Source organism: Oncorhynchus clarkii, chromosome 12, assembly GCF_045791955.1.
Source record: "Oncorhynchus clarkii lewisi isolate Uvic-CL-2024 chromosome 12, UVic_Ocla_1.0, whole genome shotgun sequence".
NCBI lineage: Eukaryota > Metazoa > Chordata > Actinopteri > Salmoniformes > Salmonidae > Oncorhynchus > Oncorhynchus clarkii.
The window spans coordinates 82,944,823-82,965,772 of record NC_092158.1 but is presented as its reverse complement, the minus strand read 5'-3'; the positions used below and the strand labels follow the sequence as shown (position 1 = coordinate 82,965,772).

General features: G+C 43.1%; 1 protein-coding gene across 1 annotated transcript; it reads left to right on the top strand.

Moving 5' to 3' along the window:
• The first annotated feature begins 7,490 nt into the window (after positions 1 to 7,490).
• On the top strand, positions 7,491 to 20,527 carry LOC139421497 (LIM domain-containing protein 2-like). The gene is made up of 4 exons (XM_071172451.1): positions 7,491 to 7,729; positions 16,221 to 16,265; positions 16,595 to 16,731; positions 16,829 to 20,527. Exons 1-4 carry the CDS (start codon positions 7,727 to 7,729, stop codon positions 16,986 to 16,988), a joined length of 345 nt encoding a protein of 114 aa, XP_071028552.1. The 5' UTR covers positions 7,491 to 7,726; the 3' UTR covers positions 16,989 to 20,527.
• Positions 20,528 to 20,950: the final 423 nt, after the last annotated feature.

Genomic DNA, 20,950 nt, shown 5'->3' with positions numbered 1-20,950 from the left:
TTGTCTTTTTGGGTGGTTTGTAGGGTACCTTTTTAGAAGGTATCCAGAGCCAGCCACAACTCTGGGTGCGTCTCTTTCCTCACACATGGAGAATCTCAATTGCAATCTCCTTGTATCCGCTCTCCTTGACACCTCCTCAAACCCATTGAATGAGAAATCCAGAGGTCCCTCCCCTCTGATCTTCTCTTCCAATGGGTTTTGAGGAAGAGGGAGGGTGTGAGGAGTATACAATTGAGGAAAGGCCATGTTCTTCTGATTGACCATGTGAGAAAGAATGCCACCACCCGGAAGAGAGTGGTATCCCTGGTGTTTTAGCTAGCAGATCCGACCCACTTGCTTACAGCTGAACTAGAGTTGGACAGGCCTCCTGTTTAGATTAACACACTGTGCTGGTTACTGGTGTTTGTGAGGCCATGTTTGATATGGGCTTTGGTAAGTTGACTGGCTTTACCAAAGACTGGACTGTATTTTGTCACCTATTTATATATTCATTTGGTATCCTTTTTCAGAGTATCAAGTGAGGTCCAACACCAGCCATGTCCAGCCTGATTGACAGAGTAAGTGTGTGCCTGTGTAAGGAAGAATCTTAATTGCATACTCCTCGCGTCCCCTCCTCTTCGGTGGGGTTTAACTGCAGTTGGCATCCAATATGTTGCCTTACCGCCCCCAACTGGACTATAGTATAAATCCATTATAATTTGTGATAGAAAATACTGAATAAAATAAAAAACACCCTTCAAATAACCCTACACTCATTAAAAACCCACTAGCACATTCCACTATGTTGACCCTATCTGCTCCTACACCATGCCAATGGCCTGAGAGGACGGGACACCACCACTCAACACACACTGTAACTCTTATGAAGTCAAATCTCATACAACCAAATACTTCTCTGCAGTTGCCACCAGAACATCTATTTTTTGTTACTGAAGTATATATCACTCGTTGGTCTATCCCTCTTTGCTGGCACAGATATACTACTCACAGGGATCCTGCCAGGATCCCTCACCCTTGACCCATCCTCCTCTACTTTCTTCACAGCCACAGCGTATTACACCTTCTACACTACTCTGACTCTGGCCTCATCAACCTGCCTCTCTCGCACCGGACACTTCCGATCCCTAGCAACATGGGCACCCCTACAGTTGCACACACAACTTTTTCCACAGAATCTACACAATCCTCTATCCCATGCCCTCCTGCACACTTCCCACATCTTGGAATCTCCCTCCTACACACTGGTGTGACATGACCATAAATGTGGCACCTGAAACACTGCAGTGGATTCGGCACGAAAGCTCTAACAGGATAACTGATATATCGTAACATGACTTTGGCAGGTAAAGACTGATTCAAAAGGACAGACTGTGACACCTCTGTTTTCGCCTCCCCGAAACCCATTAGAAGAGGTCAGAGAGGAGGGACCCTTTGCTTTCTCATCCAATGGGTTTTGAGGAGAGAGGACTCGTGGACTATGCAATTGAGATTCTCCTTATGTGCCCATGTACACTTGTTAAAGGTACAGGGTGCATTTACACAGGCAGCTCCATTCAGATTTTTTTCTCTCACTAATTGGTATTTTGTCCAATCAGATCAGCAATGAAAAAGATCTGATGTTTAAATATTTGATTGGTGATTGGTTAAGAGACCAATTAATGTAAAAAATATCATAATTGGGCTGCCTGTATAAACGTAGCCTTAGTGTACAAAACTCCTCCTACCTGGAGGGGAGTCTGCTACTTATTGGTCGCCACACACCTCAGTCAATGTAATACACCAAATCACGTCCACCTGAAAGAGGCGGGACTACCTCTTTAAATATACACACCTGCAATAACTAGCCCCTTTCAAACCAAACCAGCATGGAACACTTACCCATAAATGAAGCCATAAAGACCAAGCCTGTTTAACTACCATCTCCCTGTTTTCTTGAAGACCTACCCATTGAGTTAACTCCCACCCAGCCGAATTAGACTTTAAGCTATTTTGCATGATGCCAAATCCTGGGATGGTAACACAATGGAGGGAGTGTAGCAGCATACCAAGCAGCCACCCCGGCCTACCAAGTGGCCAATAAAGCATCCTACCAGGAGGCCTACCAAGAGCCGTACCATATGGTCTACTAAATGACCTGCCAATCGGCTACCTGCAGGCTCCCAGGCTACCAGCTACACCCCGCCAAGGTGCTCTCCTTCTAGTGGTCAGTGTACCAAACGTCCCAGAGCGCTCCTTCTCCAGCTAGTCGCAGCCTACAGTACATTCAGAAAGTATTCATATCCCTTGACCTATTCCACATAAACATAATACCTCATGATGACAGGGAAAAAATATTTTACATTTATTTTGGCAAATGTATTGAAAATGAAATATAGAAATGTCCTTTGCGTAAGTTGTTGACACCCCTGAGTCAATACTTTGTAAAAGCACCTATGGCATCGACTACAGCTGACTCGTTCTGGGTAAGTCTCTTAAGAGCTTTCTACACCTGGATTGTGCAACATTTACCTCTATTCTCTTCAAAATTCTTCGAGCTCTGTCAAAAAAAAATTCAGGTCTTTGCCAAAGACTTTCAAGTAGATTTAAGTCAACTTTAACTCGGCCACTCCAGAACAGTCACTGTCTTATTGGTAAGCAACTCCAGTGTAGTTTTGGCCTTGTTTTTAGGTTATTGTCCTGCTGAAAGGTGAATTAATCTCCCAGGGTCTTGTGGAACGCAGACTGAACCAGATTTTTCTCTAGGATATTGCCTGTGCTTAGCTCAGTTATAAAGGATTGGTGTCCCGCCTGCGGGACAGATGAGCTAACGTAGGCTAATGTGATTAGCATGAGGTTGTAAGTAACAAGATAATTTTCCAGGGCGTAGACATATCTGATATTGGCAGAAAGCTTAACTTATTGTTAATCTAACTGCACTGTCCAATTTACAGTAGCTATTACAGTGAAAAAATACCATTATTGTTTGAGGAGAGTGCACAGTTCTGAACTCAAATGTATTAAAAAACCAATTAGGCACATTTGGGCAGTCTTGATAAAACATTTTGAACAGAAATGCAATAGTTAATTGGATCAGTCTAAAACGTTGCCCATATACTTTAGGTGAAAACTGGGAAAAAAGGGTCCGATCCTCACGATTACAAGCATACACATAAGATGATGCAGCCACCACTATGCTTGAACATATGGAGTGGTACTTGGTAAAGTACTGGATTTTCCTCAAACATAACACTTTGTATTCATGACAGAGTTAATTAGTTTGCCACTTTTTTGTTGCAGTATTACTTTAGTGCCTTGTTGCAAACAGGATGCATGTTTTGGAATATTGTTTTATTCTCTACAGGCTTCACTGTCAATTAGGGTTAGTATTGTGGAGAAACTACAATGTTGTTTATTCATCTATAGTTTCTTCTATCACACCATTATACTCTGTAACTGTTTTATAGTCACCTGTGGTATGTTCGTCAAATGTTCCCGGGTGGTGCAGTGGTTAAGGGCGCTGTACTGCAGCGCCAGCTGTGCTGTGGCTGTGACCGGGAGGTCCGTGGGGCGACGCACAATTTTCCTAGCGTCGTCCGGGTTAGGGAGGGTTTGGCCGTGTCTCATCGCTCACCAGCGACTCCCGTTGGGGGCCCGGGCGCAGTGTGCGCTAACCAAGGTTGCGGCTGGCTTCCGGGTTGGATGGAGCTGTGTCAAGAAGCAGTGCGGCTTGGTTGGGTTGAGTATCGGTGGACGCATGACTCTTTTTTTTTGTTGTTTTTTTTTGTTTTGAATTTTACCCCTTTTTCTCCCCAATTTTGTGGTATCCAATTGTTGTAGTAGCTACTATCTTGTCTCATTGCTACAACTCCTGTACGGGCTCGGGAGAGACGAAGGCTGAATGTCATGCGTCCTCCGATACACAACCCAACCAGCCGTACTGCTTCATAACACAGCGCGCATCCAACCCGGAAGCCAGCCGCACCAATGTGTCGGAGGCTACAACGTGCACCTGGCAACCTTGGCTAGGGCGCACTGCGCCCGGCCCGCCACAGGAGTCGCTGGTGCGCGATGAGACAAGGAGATCCCTACCGACCAATCCCTCCCTAACCCCGACGACGCTAGGCCAATTGTGCGTCGCCCCACGTACCTCCCGGTCGCGGCCGGTTACGACAGAGCCTGGGCGCGAACCCAGGGACTCTGATGGCACAGCTGGCGCTGCAGTACAGCGCCCTTAACCACTGCGCCACCCGGGAGGCCGACGCATGACTTTCAACCTTCCTCTTTCCCGAGCCCGTACGGGAGTTGTAGCGATGAGACAAGATAGTAGCTACTAAAAAAACAATTGGATACCACGAAATTGGGGAGAAAAAGGGGTAAAAAAAAAGCGAGATCAGGGTCCAGAGTAACGCCGAGGTCCTTCAGTTTTATTTGAGACCATCAAGATTAATTGTCAGATCCAAAAGAAGATCTCTTTGTTTCTTGGGACCGAGAACTAGCATCTCTGTTTTTCCGAATTTAAAAGTAGAACATTTGTCGCCGTCCACTTCCTTATGTCTGAAACACAGGCTTCCAGGGTGGGTAATTTTTGGGCTTCACCATGTTTCATCAATTTTATGCTGTGTGTCGTCCGCAAAGCAGTGAAAGTTGACATTGTTTCCAAATTACATCACCAGGAGGTAAAATAATAGTGGACCTAAAACGGAACCTTGGGGAACACCGAAATGTACTGTTGATTTGTCAGAAGACAAACCATCCACAGAGACAAACTGATATCTTTCCAACAGATAAGATCTGAACCAGGTCAGAACTTGTCCGTGTAGACCAAATTGGGTTTCCAATCTCTCCAAAAGAATGTGGTGATCGATGGTATCAAAATCAGCACTAAGGTCTAGGAGCACGAGGACAGATGCAGAGCCTTGGTCTGACACCATTAAAAGGTAATTTACCACCTTCACGAGTGCAGTCTCAGTGCTATGATGGGGTCTAAAACCAGACTGAAGTGTTTCATATACATTGTTTGTCTTCAGGAAGGCAGTGAGTTGCTGTGCAACAGCTTTTTCTAACATTTTTGAGAGGAATGGGAGATTTGATTAGGCCAATCGTTTTTTATATTTTCTGGGTCAAGGTTTGGCTTTTTCAAGAGAGGCTTTATTATGGCCACTTTTAATGAGTTTGGTACATATCCGGTGGATAGGGAGCCGATTATTATATTCAACATAGGAGGGTCAAGCAAAGGAAGCAGCTCTTTCAGTATAGTTGGAATAGGGTCCAGTATGCAGCTTGAAGGTTTAAGAAGCCAAGACAATTTTCATCAGAGTCAAGTGTAAAGAGAGATAGTATTAAAAAACTTGAGTGTCTCTCTTGATCATAGGTCCTGGCAGTGTTGTGCAGACTCGGGACAACTGAGCTTTGGAGAAATACGCAGATTTAAAGAGGTGTCTAATGATCATGATCTATTCGTCAAAGAAGTGTGCTCTTCAAGGAGGAATCATGGTTTCAACTGTACCGAGCAGATGCTAGACAGTGTGTTTGGCGTTGTGTGGGTGAGCGGTTTGCTGATGTCAATGTTGTGAACAGAGTGCCCCATAGTGGTGGTGTGGATATGGTATGGGCAGGCATAAACTATGGACAATCTATGGATTTCCAGTTATGTGAAATCCATAGATTAGGGCCTAATTATTGTATTTCTATTAACTGATATCCTTATATGAACTGTAACTCAGTAAAATCTTTGAAATTGTTGCATGTTGTGTTTATATTTTTGTTCAGTGTATATCAAAAATGTACTTCATTTTAAATGAATATTACTAACCGATTAAACTAATTTTGGCCAAGGGATCCACGGAATAAATTTAGGGGGTGTAATACAATGTAATATTATTCATTTACAATGTATGTTCTTAACCCTGGGCAACATGGGCCTGGGAGGCTCACAGGAATATTGGTATCCACAGTTGTCCACCAATTATACATTTTTCAACTCAATACTTGTATTCCCCCTTTTTTTTGCATGAATGCACTGTAATTTTAGCTCTAAAACTTAAGTTCTCTCTCTTGCAGGATATTAGCTTTAACTGCAACAACAACTAAATCTCTTTACCACATGACAATCTGTAGAATTTCAGGAAATTATCTTAAACTGCTAAATGTTCTCTCCGATGCCAAGAGATGGGCCTTTCAAATCTTCCTTCCATGGGCCTGAGACTTGCGTTGTCTGGCCATTCACTGCCCGAAGTCATAGTAAAACTCCTTGTATGCTACACACAACACCTCTGATCTGAAGCCTTACATACAATCTATCTGATACTCATCGAGCCAACATCAATGTGTTACGTGCAATACTATTGCAGGCATTGCCATAGGTCAAGGTCTTCAGATTGAGTTGCCTCAAAAACAATTAGTTAGGGCGTACAGTATGTCTGATACTGAAAGTATTGTGTGTACAGGCCACTGGGCTCTGGTATAAAACATGGTAAATGATCCCACACCACCACCAACAACCATAATGCAATCACAATAAGCCCCCACTAGATGGTAGGTGTTTTCCAGTCTCAAGAGTAACAACCCCAACCCTTTTCTCTCAGTACAGAATAGCCTATACACCATCCCCCACATAGACCCACACACCCTTCTACTTCTAGTGTGATGAAGGCCTCTCAACATCTGTTTTCAATAACTGGACTCTGGGTCACCCTTGACTCCACACAAAACGCACTTACATGGACCTAACAGTTAATGAAGACATCAGCAGTAAACAACACAGCCATTTCACACTAAACTCTTTAGTCTTTTTTTTTATTACCATACACAACCAATTGCTTTCATTATATTTTAAGCGCTACTATTATCATGTTCAACTTTTGCATGTATGTCATATTTAAACACAGGTTCCCATCACAAAGCCAACTGTTGGCAAGACTGGGCATAACAGACTTATGCTGTGAATGTTAGTTAAACTGAGCAGGAATTAAGGGTTGAGGGTGCTATTCTTCAAGCTGTTACAAATTATTTGAATTCGGCAGGATTTCTCAGCCTCTTAAATGTGGAACTTGTTCTATGCTGGGCCAAAGAGTGGTTCATACCTACCTACCCAGACATAAACCTCAGTCACTGGACTTTGGACAGAAATGTGCTGAGACCTGTTACATGTACAGTGCACTTTGGGTTCTTTGTCATCTGCAGCACACAACATATTAGTGGCAGTGCAGTCAGACTATGTGTAGATGAGTCGAAAGGTGTTTCCCCCATGAACTACTTTAATTGATTTGTTAATATATTTTTTAAAGAGTCGAAAGGTGCTTTTTTTTTGACCCTGTCAGCAAAAGAGATGACATTAGTTGTGATGTATGCATATTCATGTGTGTTTATTTTTTTACATTTTAAACCTAGGAATGATCTACACTGTTAATATTTTTTTTTTAATCTCTTTTTCTTAAGAATTACCGTTTAAGTAGAGGGAGGTGGTGTAAAAGAACGGGGTGGGGTGAAGGGGAGAGAGCCGGGTGAAGGGGAGAGAGCCGGGGGGGGGGTGACTGGAACCAATAGCGTGCAACATCCTGCTAATATAAAGAACAAAAAAAAACGACTCATGAAAAACAAGAGCAGGGGAGCCAAGCTGAGGTAACTCGCCGGGTCTGTAGGAAGAATCCTGACAGCAGAAATCGGGGAAACGAATGAGAAAGCAATCGATCACAGCCTATTGATCAACAAATTGTATTTCTATTTAAACGTTGACGAAAGTACACAGATGGTAAGTGTTTCTCGCCCATTTCTCGCGTTTACTGTACAGAGATGGCTAGCTAGCGACAGCATACCCTCTTCCCCCTCCCTCTCCTTTTGTGATGAGGTGATGTCCACACGATGCTAACTCGCTAGCTACCAAGGTTGCTAGCCATCCATTCCGTTTTTTGGTGGAATGACTCATGTTTACCCTGCTGTTCTGTTTTTAAATAGGGCAAAAACGTGCAATGTAACGCTATTTTATTGCACTGTGCCAACTTGCCATCTCTTTTTTTTTGCACGCTGATTAATCAATCCGGCATTATGTACGGCATTGTGCAGCTACCCAGCATTTCACTCAAAATGAGCTTATCTCGAACGATACATATTTATGGTTACGTTAGCTTGCGTAATATCGGGCACTATTCTCACTGGTTGAGGCTTTATTTTATGTTTTGCCTCAAGTGAAGCTTTAAAAAGTAATTTTGTCTGTCATGTTTTAGGGTAAAGTGCACTTTAACTTTAGTTTGATCACTCTGATGTAGAATCTGGAAATGTGCACTGTCGATCGCCTTTGTTGGTTTTCTCAACAGTAGTATACATGTTTTTATTTTGACCATTTTATTACGTTTACGCCTGCCAATCATATACATCACCCAGTTTGACTTCAGAACCGCTTTCTGGCTGGCTGATGATAGTGATAAGATGATAATCTTAATGTCTACGTACTGTTATTACCTAATCATGCCAGCCATTATTTGGTGCACAGAACCTGGCGTCTCTCCTTGTTACATAAAGGGCTGTGGAAGGGATTCTGGTGTGGTAGGCGCAAGGCGGTTGTTAAGAACTGGAAGGCAATGAGCCGACCGCATCATTGCAAGCCAACGCTGTGTTATGGTGAACGGTATTAGCCTAGAAATGCATCAATTATATCATATATTGTAACACCCCTGTGAATTATCTGGCTCACTGCGAGCTCATGACAGTAGCAGCATGGCCCGGCACTAGCAGAGTGGATAAAGTACCTGTTTCAAATGGTCTTCTCTTCCATTCCCGCATGATGTTCTCCAAGTTGAGACCTTGGAGAACACATCTGCGGTCTTCCCAGACCAGCGCTCTATCAAATCAAGACCCCGATCTCTATAATTACTGCCTTGGCATATGATCATTTTCGTTTACCGCCACTTTTGTGGGTACAAACTGGGCATATGTAGATGTGCTGTCTGTAATTTTGGCCCAGTGTTTGCCGAGGATTAACACATGGTTTGAAGACAGATTTACGTCAATGCTGGCGGATTTGTGGAGCAAGCTTCTGTGGCGAGACGTTTGTTCTGAGTGATTCTTCTGCGCGGATAGAAGCTGGTTTCACTGTCTACGTTGAACGTGCCAAGACTGTCTACTTGTATTGACACCTAGGCTGCATTGAGAATTGCACCTGCAGTTTGCTTGGAACATTTCCATTGTACAGCCATATGCACCATTGCCCAATGACGTGTCAAAGGCACATACTGCCTCTGTCTGTCAGAGTGGAGGGGAGGCTTTGGTCACAATGTAAAATGTGTTCATTACATTACTTGCAGGTCCAATTGAAGTAACCATATAGTGCACATGTTTCCTTTATACAACTATGGGAAATGTTTACACTTGTTTTTTGAGTGAACAGCTCAACATGCACTTCATTGAGCTTTCCTCCATAGCTGGCGGGTCCTCATGGTGTCAGATTTTCTTTTTACAGACGTCACAGAGATGGTCTGTTGGGATGGTGTAGATGACAGCACCTTACTACAGTCATTGGACAGGGAGTGCAAAAAGAGAACGGTCAGGTGCTGTATGTTTTAGGTGCAGATCAATGGAGGGTGTGAGTGGGAGACGCATCCAGCTGTTGTGTGCTAGATGGAAGAGGACTATGAATGCGTAAAGGTAGATAGCCAAAGCTGCCCAGTTGGTTATGGCCATTTTAGCTAGCCTAATGGCGCAGTTAAATTATTAATTGTTTTTGATACCTCTGTCTTTGAGGCAGGGTATCATTGAACAATAGCCTGACATAAGATAAACTAAGACATGGCATAATGACAAATGCCATTCCCTTGTAGATTACATTTTTAAAATGTATGTTTTTTGATACATTTAATTTGATTCAGTAATTATGTAGCGCGCTTGAGTAGAAGTCCCAAATATTTTTAACTAGCAATGAACCATAGTCAGGGAGATAAACTTGTCAGAAATAATCCAATAATCATTGTTTGTAATGCCCTGGAGGGATGTAAGACTTCATTCACACAGCATTATGGGATTTATTCCAGCCGTTTCCGCCCCAAACTTTTCCGCTTCTGTCTTTATTATTGTGACATTGGAAGTCTCTTGAAAACAAACTTCCTAAATGGCACTAACAGTTCATTGTGTTGTTTACCCCTGCTCTATTGTATCGTTGCTTGTTGTGAATAACACTATTTTTTTTAGATGCACACTGAACAATACGTTTAAACGTTTCCATCGGTTAGATAACCTTCCTATTGGCTGTTCTTACAACCTAGTACCAAGCAATTGCAGTCACATTGGGAGGACCCAAGGACAAACTGCACACTGCCCAGTAAAAAAATCAACATTTTCCACAGCAACCTCGCCTCACGTGAGAATGACAGCAGCAAAGTGCCTACATGTGCAGTGTATACTGTGGGCAACCTGGTTTACTGAGGAATGCCTACTGCATCGCACACCACCCACTTTTCATATCTTGGGATGCGTAGGCTTAAAAGTTCATGCTTTTGTCTCCTGCCTCTGCTGTCACACAGCCTGACACAACAGGCAAAGGGGGCAGAAGGTATCTTGCGCTGTAGTTGTAAAATATCCCATGTTTTGTGAAATTCCAATGGAATGGTAGACTTCAGATTTGCATGTGTTTTGGTCAACGCGATGGGACCTGTCTTCCTGAATTCCTGTCCCTCCACAGGCTTTGGTTGCGCAACTTTCTCTTCTCTGTGCGATAGGTTGTATCAGTTCTGAGGTTTGACACTGAGGGCTGTTTTTTGAGTGACTTCATTAAATGCATGATCAGCGGCTTCTCGCTGGGTCCCTACATGCTAAAGTCAATAAAGCGCGCAATATTGTTAAAAGCTGACCTTGAGCCAAAGGTTGTGGGTTGAAATCTCAGACTAAACATTTCTCGTTCACCTTTTTGAGAGGGGATGTCCGTAAAATGTTCAGTTATGCCAGTGGGAATGTGTGAAAGCTGAGAGTAGATGTTATTCAGAGGTTTTCCTTAGACAATCTTGACCCCTGTTTGTCAGTGTCAGCTGTTACCTCCCTAGACAGGTTTCACATCCGTGATTATGGCATTGAGGCTCTCTGTCACTAGTCGTATAAGGACAACCTCTCTGCAGACTCTGACAGGGAGAGGTTGAAAATGTCAGTGAAGACACTTGCCAGTTGGTCAGCGCATGCTCACAGTACACATCCTGGTAATCTGTCTGGCCATGCGGCCTTGTGAATGTTGACCTGTCTAAAGGTCTTACTCACATCAGCTGTGGAGAGCATGATCACACAGTCTTCTGGAACAGCTGGTGCTCTCATGCGTGTTTCAGTGCCATTTGCCTCGCAGCGAGCCTAAAGTAGTTTAGCTCGTGTCACTGGGCAGCTCTCGACTGTGCTTCCCTTTGTAGACTGTAATGGTTTGAAAGCCCTGCCACATCTGACGTGCGTCAGAGCCGGTGTACTACGATTCAATCTTAGTTCTGTATTGACGCTTTGCCTGTTTGATGGTTCATCGGAGGGCATAGCAGGATTTCATATAAGCTTCATGGGTTAGTCTCACTCTTTGACCGTGGCAGCTTTAGCTCAGTGCGGATGTTGCCTGTAATCCCTGGCTTCAGGTTGGGGTAGGTACGTACGGTCACTGTGGGGATGACGTCATTTGATGCACTTATTGATGAAGCCAATGACTAATGTAGTGAACTCCTCAATGCCATTGGAGGAATCCCGGAACATATTCCAGTCTGTGCTAGCAAAACAGTCCTGTAGCTTAGCATCTGCTTAATCTGACCACTTTTTACATTTTTATTGATCTGGTCACTGGTGCTTCCTGATTTCTGAATTTTTTTCCCTCTGGTTGCACATTTAACATGCTGATAGAAATTTGGTAAGACAGATTTAAGTTTCCCTGCATTAAAGTCCCCGGCTACTAGGAGCCCCACGTTTTTCTTTGCTTATGACGGGATACAACTCATTCAATACTGTCTTAGTGCCAGCCTCTGACTGTGGTGGTATGTAAACAGCTATGAAAAATACAGAAACTCTCTAGGTAGATGGTGTGGTCTACAGCTTATCATGAGATACTCTACCTCAGGCAAGCAATAGCTCGAGACTTCCTTAGATATCATGCACCAGCTGTTATTTACAAAATACATAGTCCGCCACCCCTTGTCTTACCAGACGTCGCTGTTCTATCCTGCCGGTACAGCGTATAACCAGTATGTTGATGGTGTCGTCGTTCAGCCACTACTCTGAAGTATAAGATGTTACAGTTTTTAATGTCCCGTTGGTAGTTTAGTCTTCAGCTTAACTTGTCGATTTTATTCTCCAAAGATTGCATGTTTGCTAGCAGAATGGAAGTGTGGGTTTATTCGATCGCCTACAAATTCTCAGAAGGCAGTCCGCCCTTTGGCCAACTTTCTCTTCCTTCTCTTCACGTTAATCACTGGGATCTGGGCTTGTTCCCGAGAAAGCCGTATATTGTTCGTGTCGGGCTTGTCAGACTCATTAAAGGGAAAAAGGATTTTGCTTGTCCACGCAGAGTGATCGCGGTCCTGATGTCCAGTTATTTTCGGTCATAAGAGACTAGTGGGAACATTATGTACAAAATATATTTTTTTTAAATGTAAAAAACAAAACAAAAAGCAGGCAAATTAACAAAAAAAACAATTGGTTGTGGGAGGGATGTATAACGTCTGCCATTTTGTTTCATGGCGCCGTTCACCCATTCTGAATATAACATTCAGAATGGGTGGCCCTTTAACAGGCTGGTGTAGTCGTAGTGCATTTTTCCTGTTTATTTTCCATCCCTCTGTCTCATCAAGGGGTGCAAGTCAGTGGTCTAAAAATAAGATGCGCTGAGAGACTAACTGAAATTTACAAGCATTTCGCTACACGCGCATTAACATCTGCTAACCATGTGTATGTGACAAATAAAATTTGATTTGATTTTGATTTGAAATGAATGGCCACTGACTTCTTTCAATATCTAGGGCAAGTTTCACTACTGTGTACGTTACCGTAAGAACACTGGGTGATCTCTCGCTCCGTGTGTGTGTCACAGCCTGGGGTGAAAAGCTTTAAGTAAACTTACCAGCAAGTCCCTTAGCTTCTCTACTCTAGATGGAAACATTGATGTCCCATGGCTGTTAATATTCCTGACTGTAGCTGTAACCTTTCTAAAAGGGGCAGATTTAGGCCAGTTCTCTGTATAAACATACCCAAATATTGGACTGAGGTCTGGTTTATGGTTTCTAACGCTGACCATTTCAAAGTTGTAAGTGGAATTCATAGACGATGCATAGCTGTGCAAGCAAGCACTTGACGCTCCGAACCCTTCCCTCAATACTTTTATTAGGGAAGAGCTATTCCCAGTGTGGTTTCCCTGGGCCTGAACAGACAACCCCGGTGAAGGCCTCCTCTTTCTTCGAGGCAGGGTGCAGTCACCCCCAGACCCGCTGCCATTGTTTTGGTGGTCTGAGCTCCAGGGGAACAGGCAATGGGATTTGTCATTGTAATGAGATTAGGAGCTCCTCATCAGAGAGGGAGAGTCTCAACCTGATCTGACTGTGGGTGCAGCACAGCAGGGCCTAACTCTTCAAATGGCTGCATGGAAGAATCTCACATACAAATGTAGCCTACCTGAAACTCAAACAGAGATGCAGTGTCTCTTCCACTTAGTGTGAATAAATTACCGGTAAGAGACTGAATATTAATGTTGCTAAAGGTGGGAGCCTGATCTAGCAAAATTGGTGAAGTGCTCTTTTCTCTCTGGCTGGAGACTTTAGTAAGTGGTTCCAACTTCAAACTAATCTAAATGGGTACACCAAATTGTAATTGAATTACCGTGTGTTAATCTAATGGGCAGCCTGCATCTAGCCTACTGTTTTCGACCACCTTTAGTTGTGTGCACGGTTGGCACACCACAGTGTTCATATTGTCCTTCTCACCATTTAAGGAGAGGTTTGGTCTGCACTGATCATTCCCTGTGGTAGTTCTTATCTGCTGTAATCAGCCTGTGCTCTAAGCTCAGTGGGGTGGCAGTTAGCTGTGGCAGGCTCCCCACAGGGACTCTTAAAGTCTGTGTCATCACTACTTCCTGCCGCAACGTCATTTTTTGGTCGGCAGTCAGTGGTGTGTCTTCATGTACAAATAAGGCAAAAGAAGGCAGATGGCACCAGCCATGTAGAAGCCTTCCAGGACTGACTGTGTGCTTGCCTGCCATAGTATCTATGCTTGTTTTCATGATCTTTTAGTGGCTATGGCAATTCTGGGCTGCAGTTTATCTTGTGCAGCCTGAATTGGTGAGGAACCTTTCTGTAATGTACTGTACGTTGCATGCTGTGCTAAAACAGAAACCACTGCCTTTTGAAGCAATGTTTTATTTATCTTATGAAATATGAAGCTCCTGTTGAGTGTTACTCATGGTAGCTTTCTTGTTGCAACAGGAAGTGAGTTTGCCATGCAGTGCACCCTGTACCCTACCCAAATATGAGAATGAAGGAGACTTGGTGAGGAGGAAGATGGTCAGGATGGTGATTGCATCTACAGGAAGTTGCAATCAGACATTCCGTTCTCACAAACTAAGGCAACACCCCAGCTTCCTCAGCCATTCAGTTTTAAAGATATCTGACATGATTTTCACGTCAGGGTTCAGTAGTGAATGGGCGACAGTTACGCCAATGCAAAAATTACTAATTTGATCATTTCAATTTAATAGAATAACAATTGTATTCCCAAAGTCTCTGTGGTTACTGTATCATCTGTGCACATGCAAGATGATGTGTAAGGGCTTTTGGGGAGCTCTTCTTTCATCCTAATGGCTGCCAGTTGTGAAGTGCAACATGATTGAATCAGTGTCTAATGGGTTTCACTCTGAACCGCTTGTTACGGCTCAACATTATTTCAGTTTAATTGAGTTTTTCGGGCCGTTCCAACGCGTTCTAATTGAGCAGACCCAATGAGGAGCTGGAATTGTTGTAAACAACCCATATCCCTGTGGATCAGTGCTCTGTGTCCACTCCCCTTCAATGTGTGTGAATGTAGCCTAAATGTCCTCCTTTCTGTTGCACAGGCTTCATGAAAGGGCTGTCGCAGAGTTGTCTGTCAAATGAGCCCCCCCTGACTACTACCACCAATCTCCTTCCATAACAGTCAGGGTTTAGATGTCAGCAGTGGACTTTCCCAGAGAGCAGTCTGGCCTGCACACAAGTGGACACAGCCTTTACAGTGCGTCTGCCTAAATGCGTGTTTCTGTCTGTCTGCTAATTGATCTGCTAGTCCAGCTTCAGGGTGTGGACGTCAATGTGGAGAAATTGCTGAAGCCTGTCGGTCACATAGTTTTGAAGTATAGTTCTTCACCAGGTGTGTTTGGAGCCAGGTGTGACAGCTGAGACCAGCTCAGGCCTTTGACCAATTGCTTGACCTATGTCTGCCCTGTGGTCTTTTGTGACCCAGTTTCAAACCGACTCTAAGCCACTCCACAATGATCTGCTAGGTCAACATCTGTTAGCAATATGGCAGACAATATGATACCTAGCCTGCCCTCATGGGTTTTGACAGGGAGTCGGTGTCGACAGTAGGGTCTAGGAGTTCATGTTTGTGTATGTTGAAAGTAACTTGTTTGTGTACCGTATAATGCAGTTGTCATGGAGAGGAATGAGTGTTCAGGGCCTCTCTGTAGAGTCAAGTTGAAGCAGGAAGTCCATGGATGTTTGTGTCAGTGTAGGGCTTTGGAGCCACGAGTAGAGAAATGAGACAGGCCTCCATTACATAAGGCCTTTAGTTTTATAGCCCTGAATGGTGTGCTCTGTTAAGGCCAAGCTCTCACACTGAACTGTTTGTAAGGTTTGTGAACAAATGGGTTTTTTATTGACTCAAAGTTGTACATCAGAATTCCAGTTTAGTGATGTAGTGTAACAGTGGCATTGGTTGCTTTCTTAAACCGCTGTGCAAGTCGAGAGCATCCAGAGGATGTCCGTAATGTCACGCTTGGGGTTAATATTTGAAATGGTTGTACTTCCCTATGATTGTGTGTTCAGTGTACCTACTCACGTGTCCAGACAGAAGGTAGCTGACCTGCCCTCTGGGGAGTACAGTACACTGACAGATGGAGCTGCTGGGAGGGAGAGAGCGGGAGTGGGGAAACGACTGAGATGAGAGGGATATTATAGACATGGTATTGTCAATATAACAGGGGAAATCCTGAATGCTTACACTTCTGTTGTAATAACACTAAATAGGAAAGTACTGAGGTTTACTCATTTGTATTCCAGGACAACAGAAATGCCCCTGAAGATAAACCTGTCCAGCGCTCCAAAGTAAATATACCTCCATTATCACCCCCCCCCCCTTTGTCCCGGTTTCTACCCAGTAGGACATTATCTTTTAATCACTATCCTTCTCCATTACCTGTCTGTCTGGCCCAGTGTATCTCACCCTACTGACCTTTACTCAGATGTCATTTAAGCGTCATCCATAATGGAACTACAGTTTATATACCAGTATATGTTTTCACACACTCTCAACAGCAACTCATTTCGATAGATTTGTTATAGACAACTGAGCAAGTTGAGATGATGCTTCATTTATCCATTGAAACACATGTTTGAAGCCATAGTAACGGTGTGGGTTTTGTTCATGTGCGTAGTCCTTCAGCTTCAAGACACCGAGGGAGGTGTGCTCGTCATGCGAGAAGACCGTCTACCCCATGGAGAGATTGGTGGCTAACAACCTGATATTCCACTCGGCCTGTTTCTGCTGCAAACACTGCAACACTAAACTCAGGTGAGACACTCACTCACTCACTCACTCACTCACTCACTCACTCACTCCATATCAAACTGTGTTATTTTGTTTATATTCTGCCCCTCCCTCCCTGCAGCCTGGGCACATTTGCTGCCCTTTCGGGGGATTTCTACTGCAAGCCGCACTTCCAGCAGCTCTTCAAGAGCAAAGGCAACTATGATGAGGGCTTTGGCCGCAAGCAACACAAGGAGCTTTGGACCTCCAAGGAGGGAGAGAACATAACTAAGACTGCGTAGCCACGCCTGTCTGTGTCCCAACCGTTCTCCCACGGGAAAGGCTATACGGACACTCCTGACCTGCAAACCCACTTTTATTTTCACAATTGGTAACGGTCAGGCTTAGTTTTAGATTTTGGTTGTTTTGCAGGTCAGCAGTATCCTACTGGCATTTCCCATCTCATCCCCAAAGCTGCCTCGTCTCCACCTCCAACATGTCATAAAGAGCACCAACATGTCATGAGGGGTGCAGCCAACGCTCCTGTGCTCTCGCTCCACATGGAAGACACACACCCACTATGACTGGCCGGTCACGTTCCCTGTCTTAGTATGATTTTTATTTTACATTTGCTCTTTTGAAATTGTTGATTGTGACCAAACTGCTTATTCACAAACCAGTGGTATGTTTCTGCTGTCTTTTTGAGGACTACATATCATTGTTTTCTTGTTTATTTTTCGGATAAATTTGCACCCTTTTGACGCAACAGGCGCAAGGGACCGTATGCTCAGGTGAACATATGGTTAGAGAAGCTGGAGTTCACTCTCAGCTGTAGAGCATACTCAGGTCAACCATACTGAGCTAGGTTCATTAGCAAGTTTGTATTATTTTATGACCTCCTTTTCAGTTCCATATCGTCAATTAAATCTAACACCAATTTTAAAGACCAGTCCTCTGCGTTGCGGTAGCACCGGCGGAAGCCAATTTGTGAGTTTGTCAGGGTTCACTTATCTGAGAAACAAACACGGTACTGTAAAACTGTCACACGTTCTCTCTCTGGGTACATTTAGTTGAATTCTGTCTTATTGTTCAAATGTTTTTTTTGCTCCTATGACCTGAATGGCTGCTAGGTTTCAGTTCTGCATGTTTGTCCTGTATGAGTCTTAGCTGTCATACCTTTAGTCTGTACTGCCCTCCTGTGTTCTGGATGACTTTTTAAAACTAATCTGCTTCATTGACTCTTAATCTCACTTTACTGGTTTTAAAATGCTCTCTTTGCTCTGTTATTTGCTGGGTTTGACGGTCATGCGATAAGTTGCTCTCACTAGTAGAGGCTTTTTCGTCTTTATTCTGAATATGAGAAGTATCTCATAGGTGTTTGTACATAGCTTGTGCTTAGTGAACATATCGCACTATACTGTGCACATATGACCATGCATGTTAACCAGACAAGTCAATGTTAGCCTAACAGGAAACCACAACTGTCACGCTAATATCCCCTGCTGCTTCCTGTCCATGCAGAGCTGTCTGTTCATGTACTAAATTGGGCTAAGTTGGTGTGTAAAACTAAGCGGGACTTTCGGATCTTTCAAGACAACTGTGAACTCTGGTAGGGGAACAATGTCAAAATCCTGATGTCTGTGATCTGCCAATTGGAAAAGTCAGCTCTAGAAAGAGGCCAGAGTTTCTGACGCAGAATTATGAGTTGGATGACCTTTTAAAACAAAAACAAATCCCATCAACTTTTTTTCTTTTTGAGTTCCCTGTTGTCTTGAATGTTCGAAAGTCTGAGAATTCAGTGTTCTGAATGTGGCAGAAATTCACATATGACTGGGATGTCCTGATGAGGCCACAAGTGAAATCACATAATGTAAAAAAAAATATATATATATTATCGTGCTTCTCCAGTGACATCACATCTGCAAACATAAATATATTTTATAATTTTTTATAAATGCCTCATGGCTTTCTTCTCGACTGCATCACGTGATTCTGAGCAGAGGTGGTGGATTTGTGAAGATGGTTCACTTCAGGCCGTTTACCATTGGGGACAAAATTGGGTGGATGAACAGGGTGGATCTCCCATCGACACCAATGTGATAGATAGCAGCTGGGTCTGGTCTACTTTATTGACTAATGTAACCAGAAAGAATGGGGGAGTGGGATGTCTCGCTGCTGCGCCATCTCTGATTTTGAGCACCAGGACCTAGTACTATGTGAGGGGTGGGCGCTAACAGGGAATGTTTGAACTGGGTCATATTCAGGGGAATTCCTATGCAGTGAGTAAAGCCCAGGCCTACAGAGCCCTGAACCTCAGAGTAGCGCCTCCTGGTGGGAGAAGAGAGGTCGGAAATGCTTGAGTCAGTTCAGCCAGTCCCAGTAAAGGCTTGAGATATTACTTATCACACAATTGTCAATAAACACGTTTGCCCCCAGTAATTTATTCTGTATAGCTTTTACTCATTTTTTTTAAGACGTGGGAGTGGCCTCGGGATGAAACGGTTGTGCTACAGGTATTTTTTTAGGTTGGAATGTTCTAAAGCGACACCTGCTTTGGCCAACAAACTCAATAGATAAGATTTTTATTTTCTTCATTCTAGCTTTAGAATGAAACTAAAGCCATTGAATTACATCATTTGGGAAGTATTCAATGCCACAACACTTGAATGACACAATGTATATTGTGATGGAAAGTTTACTGTGAATTATAAACTGGGTGGGTCGAATGCTGATTGGCTGAAAGCCGTGTTATATCAGACCGCATACCACTGGTATGACAAATCATTTATTTTTACTAATCTAATAATATTGGTAACCAGTTTATAATAGCAATGAGGAACCTTGGGAGTTTGTGCTATGTTGGGAATATACCAAACCTCCTCGGGCTTCATTGCTTAATTAGAGCATGCAGTGCAGAATAGGAAATAAAATGTTACTTTTTGATAAGTAAATCCTTAGGCAATAGTTTATGCCATTTATTTCTAACATTTAATGCTTTTTCAAAACATTTTTTTGTTTTTGAGTGCACATACCTTTCTCCCTGTTCCAGCCTATTCCCCCGTGAATGAAAATAATCCTGCTTCTTTTCCACTTAGTCCCTGTGGTGGATATGAGTGGCTTCACTCAGCCAGAAGTTTACGTACCCCCTCATCTTCCACTCTCTCCTGAATGGTTTTCATTTTTCCAGTACATTTCCTCAAGTTTGTAAAGTTATCTATTTGTTTTTAACATTTTGTAACGGTTCTCGAGACCACCCAGAATGCTTTGTAACCAAGAACATCATATCAAATAACACTGTGTCCATGTCGTCTTATGTGTGAGGTGTACCAAGGTACAATGGCGTTATCCTGTGAATCAACTTTCTTTGTATAGAGAAACAAACAAAAAGAAAGTAGGTACACTTTTCCATACTGGTACCAGGAGGCTCAGGTCTATGAGAGCTGTGTGACTGTCTGTGTTCTGCAAGTCATGTAGTTGTGTGCAAAATTGGATGTAGACTTAACATTTATTTTTCAATGCAGGTGTCACTGTTGTCAAAATGTAAATGTATGCATTTAAAAACAAAAACATTCTGTATAACTTAACCTGTGGATGGTGGCCTTACAAGCAAAAGGACGTTTTGGCTCTTACTCGTCTTTCACCTCTACTCTCCTCTCTTCTTCTTTTGGATTATTATTCCAGTTAAATTGTGTTGTAGAAGAACATGATTATAAATGTGATTTGTCCCCCTCCCACCCACACCTACACACAATCAAATGTATTTTGTTTGATCATTTTCTTTCAGTAGTTTAAATTTTTACATGCTTTTGAAAAAATAAATGAAGATGCTGGTGATAAGTGAGATGGTTGTCTTTATTACATGAGTAAAGGCAGTGCATATTTGATACTAGTCATTTGTTGGGTAAATAGTAGGCCTTTTTAATGAATTGTATAGGAGCTAGTGTGTTTATTATATACTGTTATAGACTCTTTCAGATGCTTGACAACAGGAGTTGTTTTAGTTCAAGGTCCCTGAAGAAAACAGAACAGAGCATCAATATTGTCTCCTACTTGCACATATGTGTTATCTTAATTTGACCAGTTCCCCCACAGCAGGAAAATAGTCCTGCAGCAACAGGACATTTTTATTATTAAGTGGGTGATAAGTGGACATTTTTTTTGTAGGGGTTGATATAGGGTCTTAATTTGATCACCCTGTTGGAGGAGAAATTTTAAACCTATAGTGTATTTGAGATTTTAAAAGGATTCTGAAGTTTGTCATTTC

Excerpts from the sequence above, each read along its gene's own strand:
- LOC139421497 (XM_071172451.1), top strand. Across the intron at positions 16,266-16,594 it reads AACCTGTCCAGCGCTCCAAA|TCCTTCAGCTTCAAGACACC; the intron begins GTAAATATACCT and ends TCATGTGCGTAG. Across the intron at positions 16,732-16,828 it reads CACTGCAACACTAAACTCAG|CCTGGGCACATTTGCTGCCC; the intron begins GTGAGACACTCA and ends CCCTCCCTGCAG.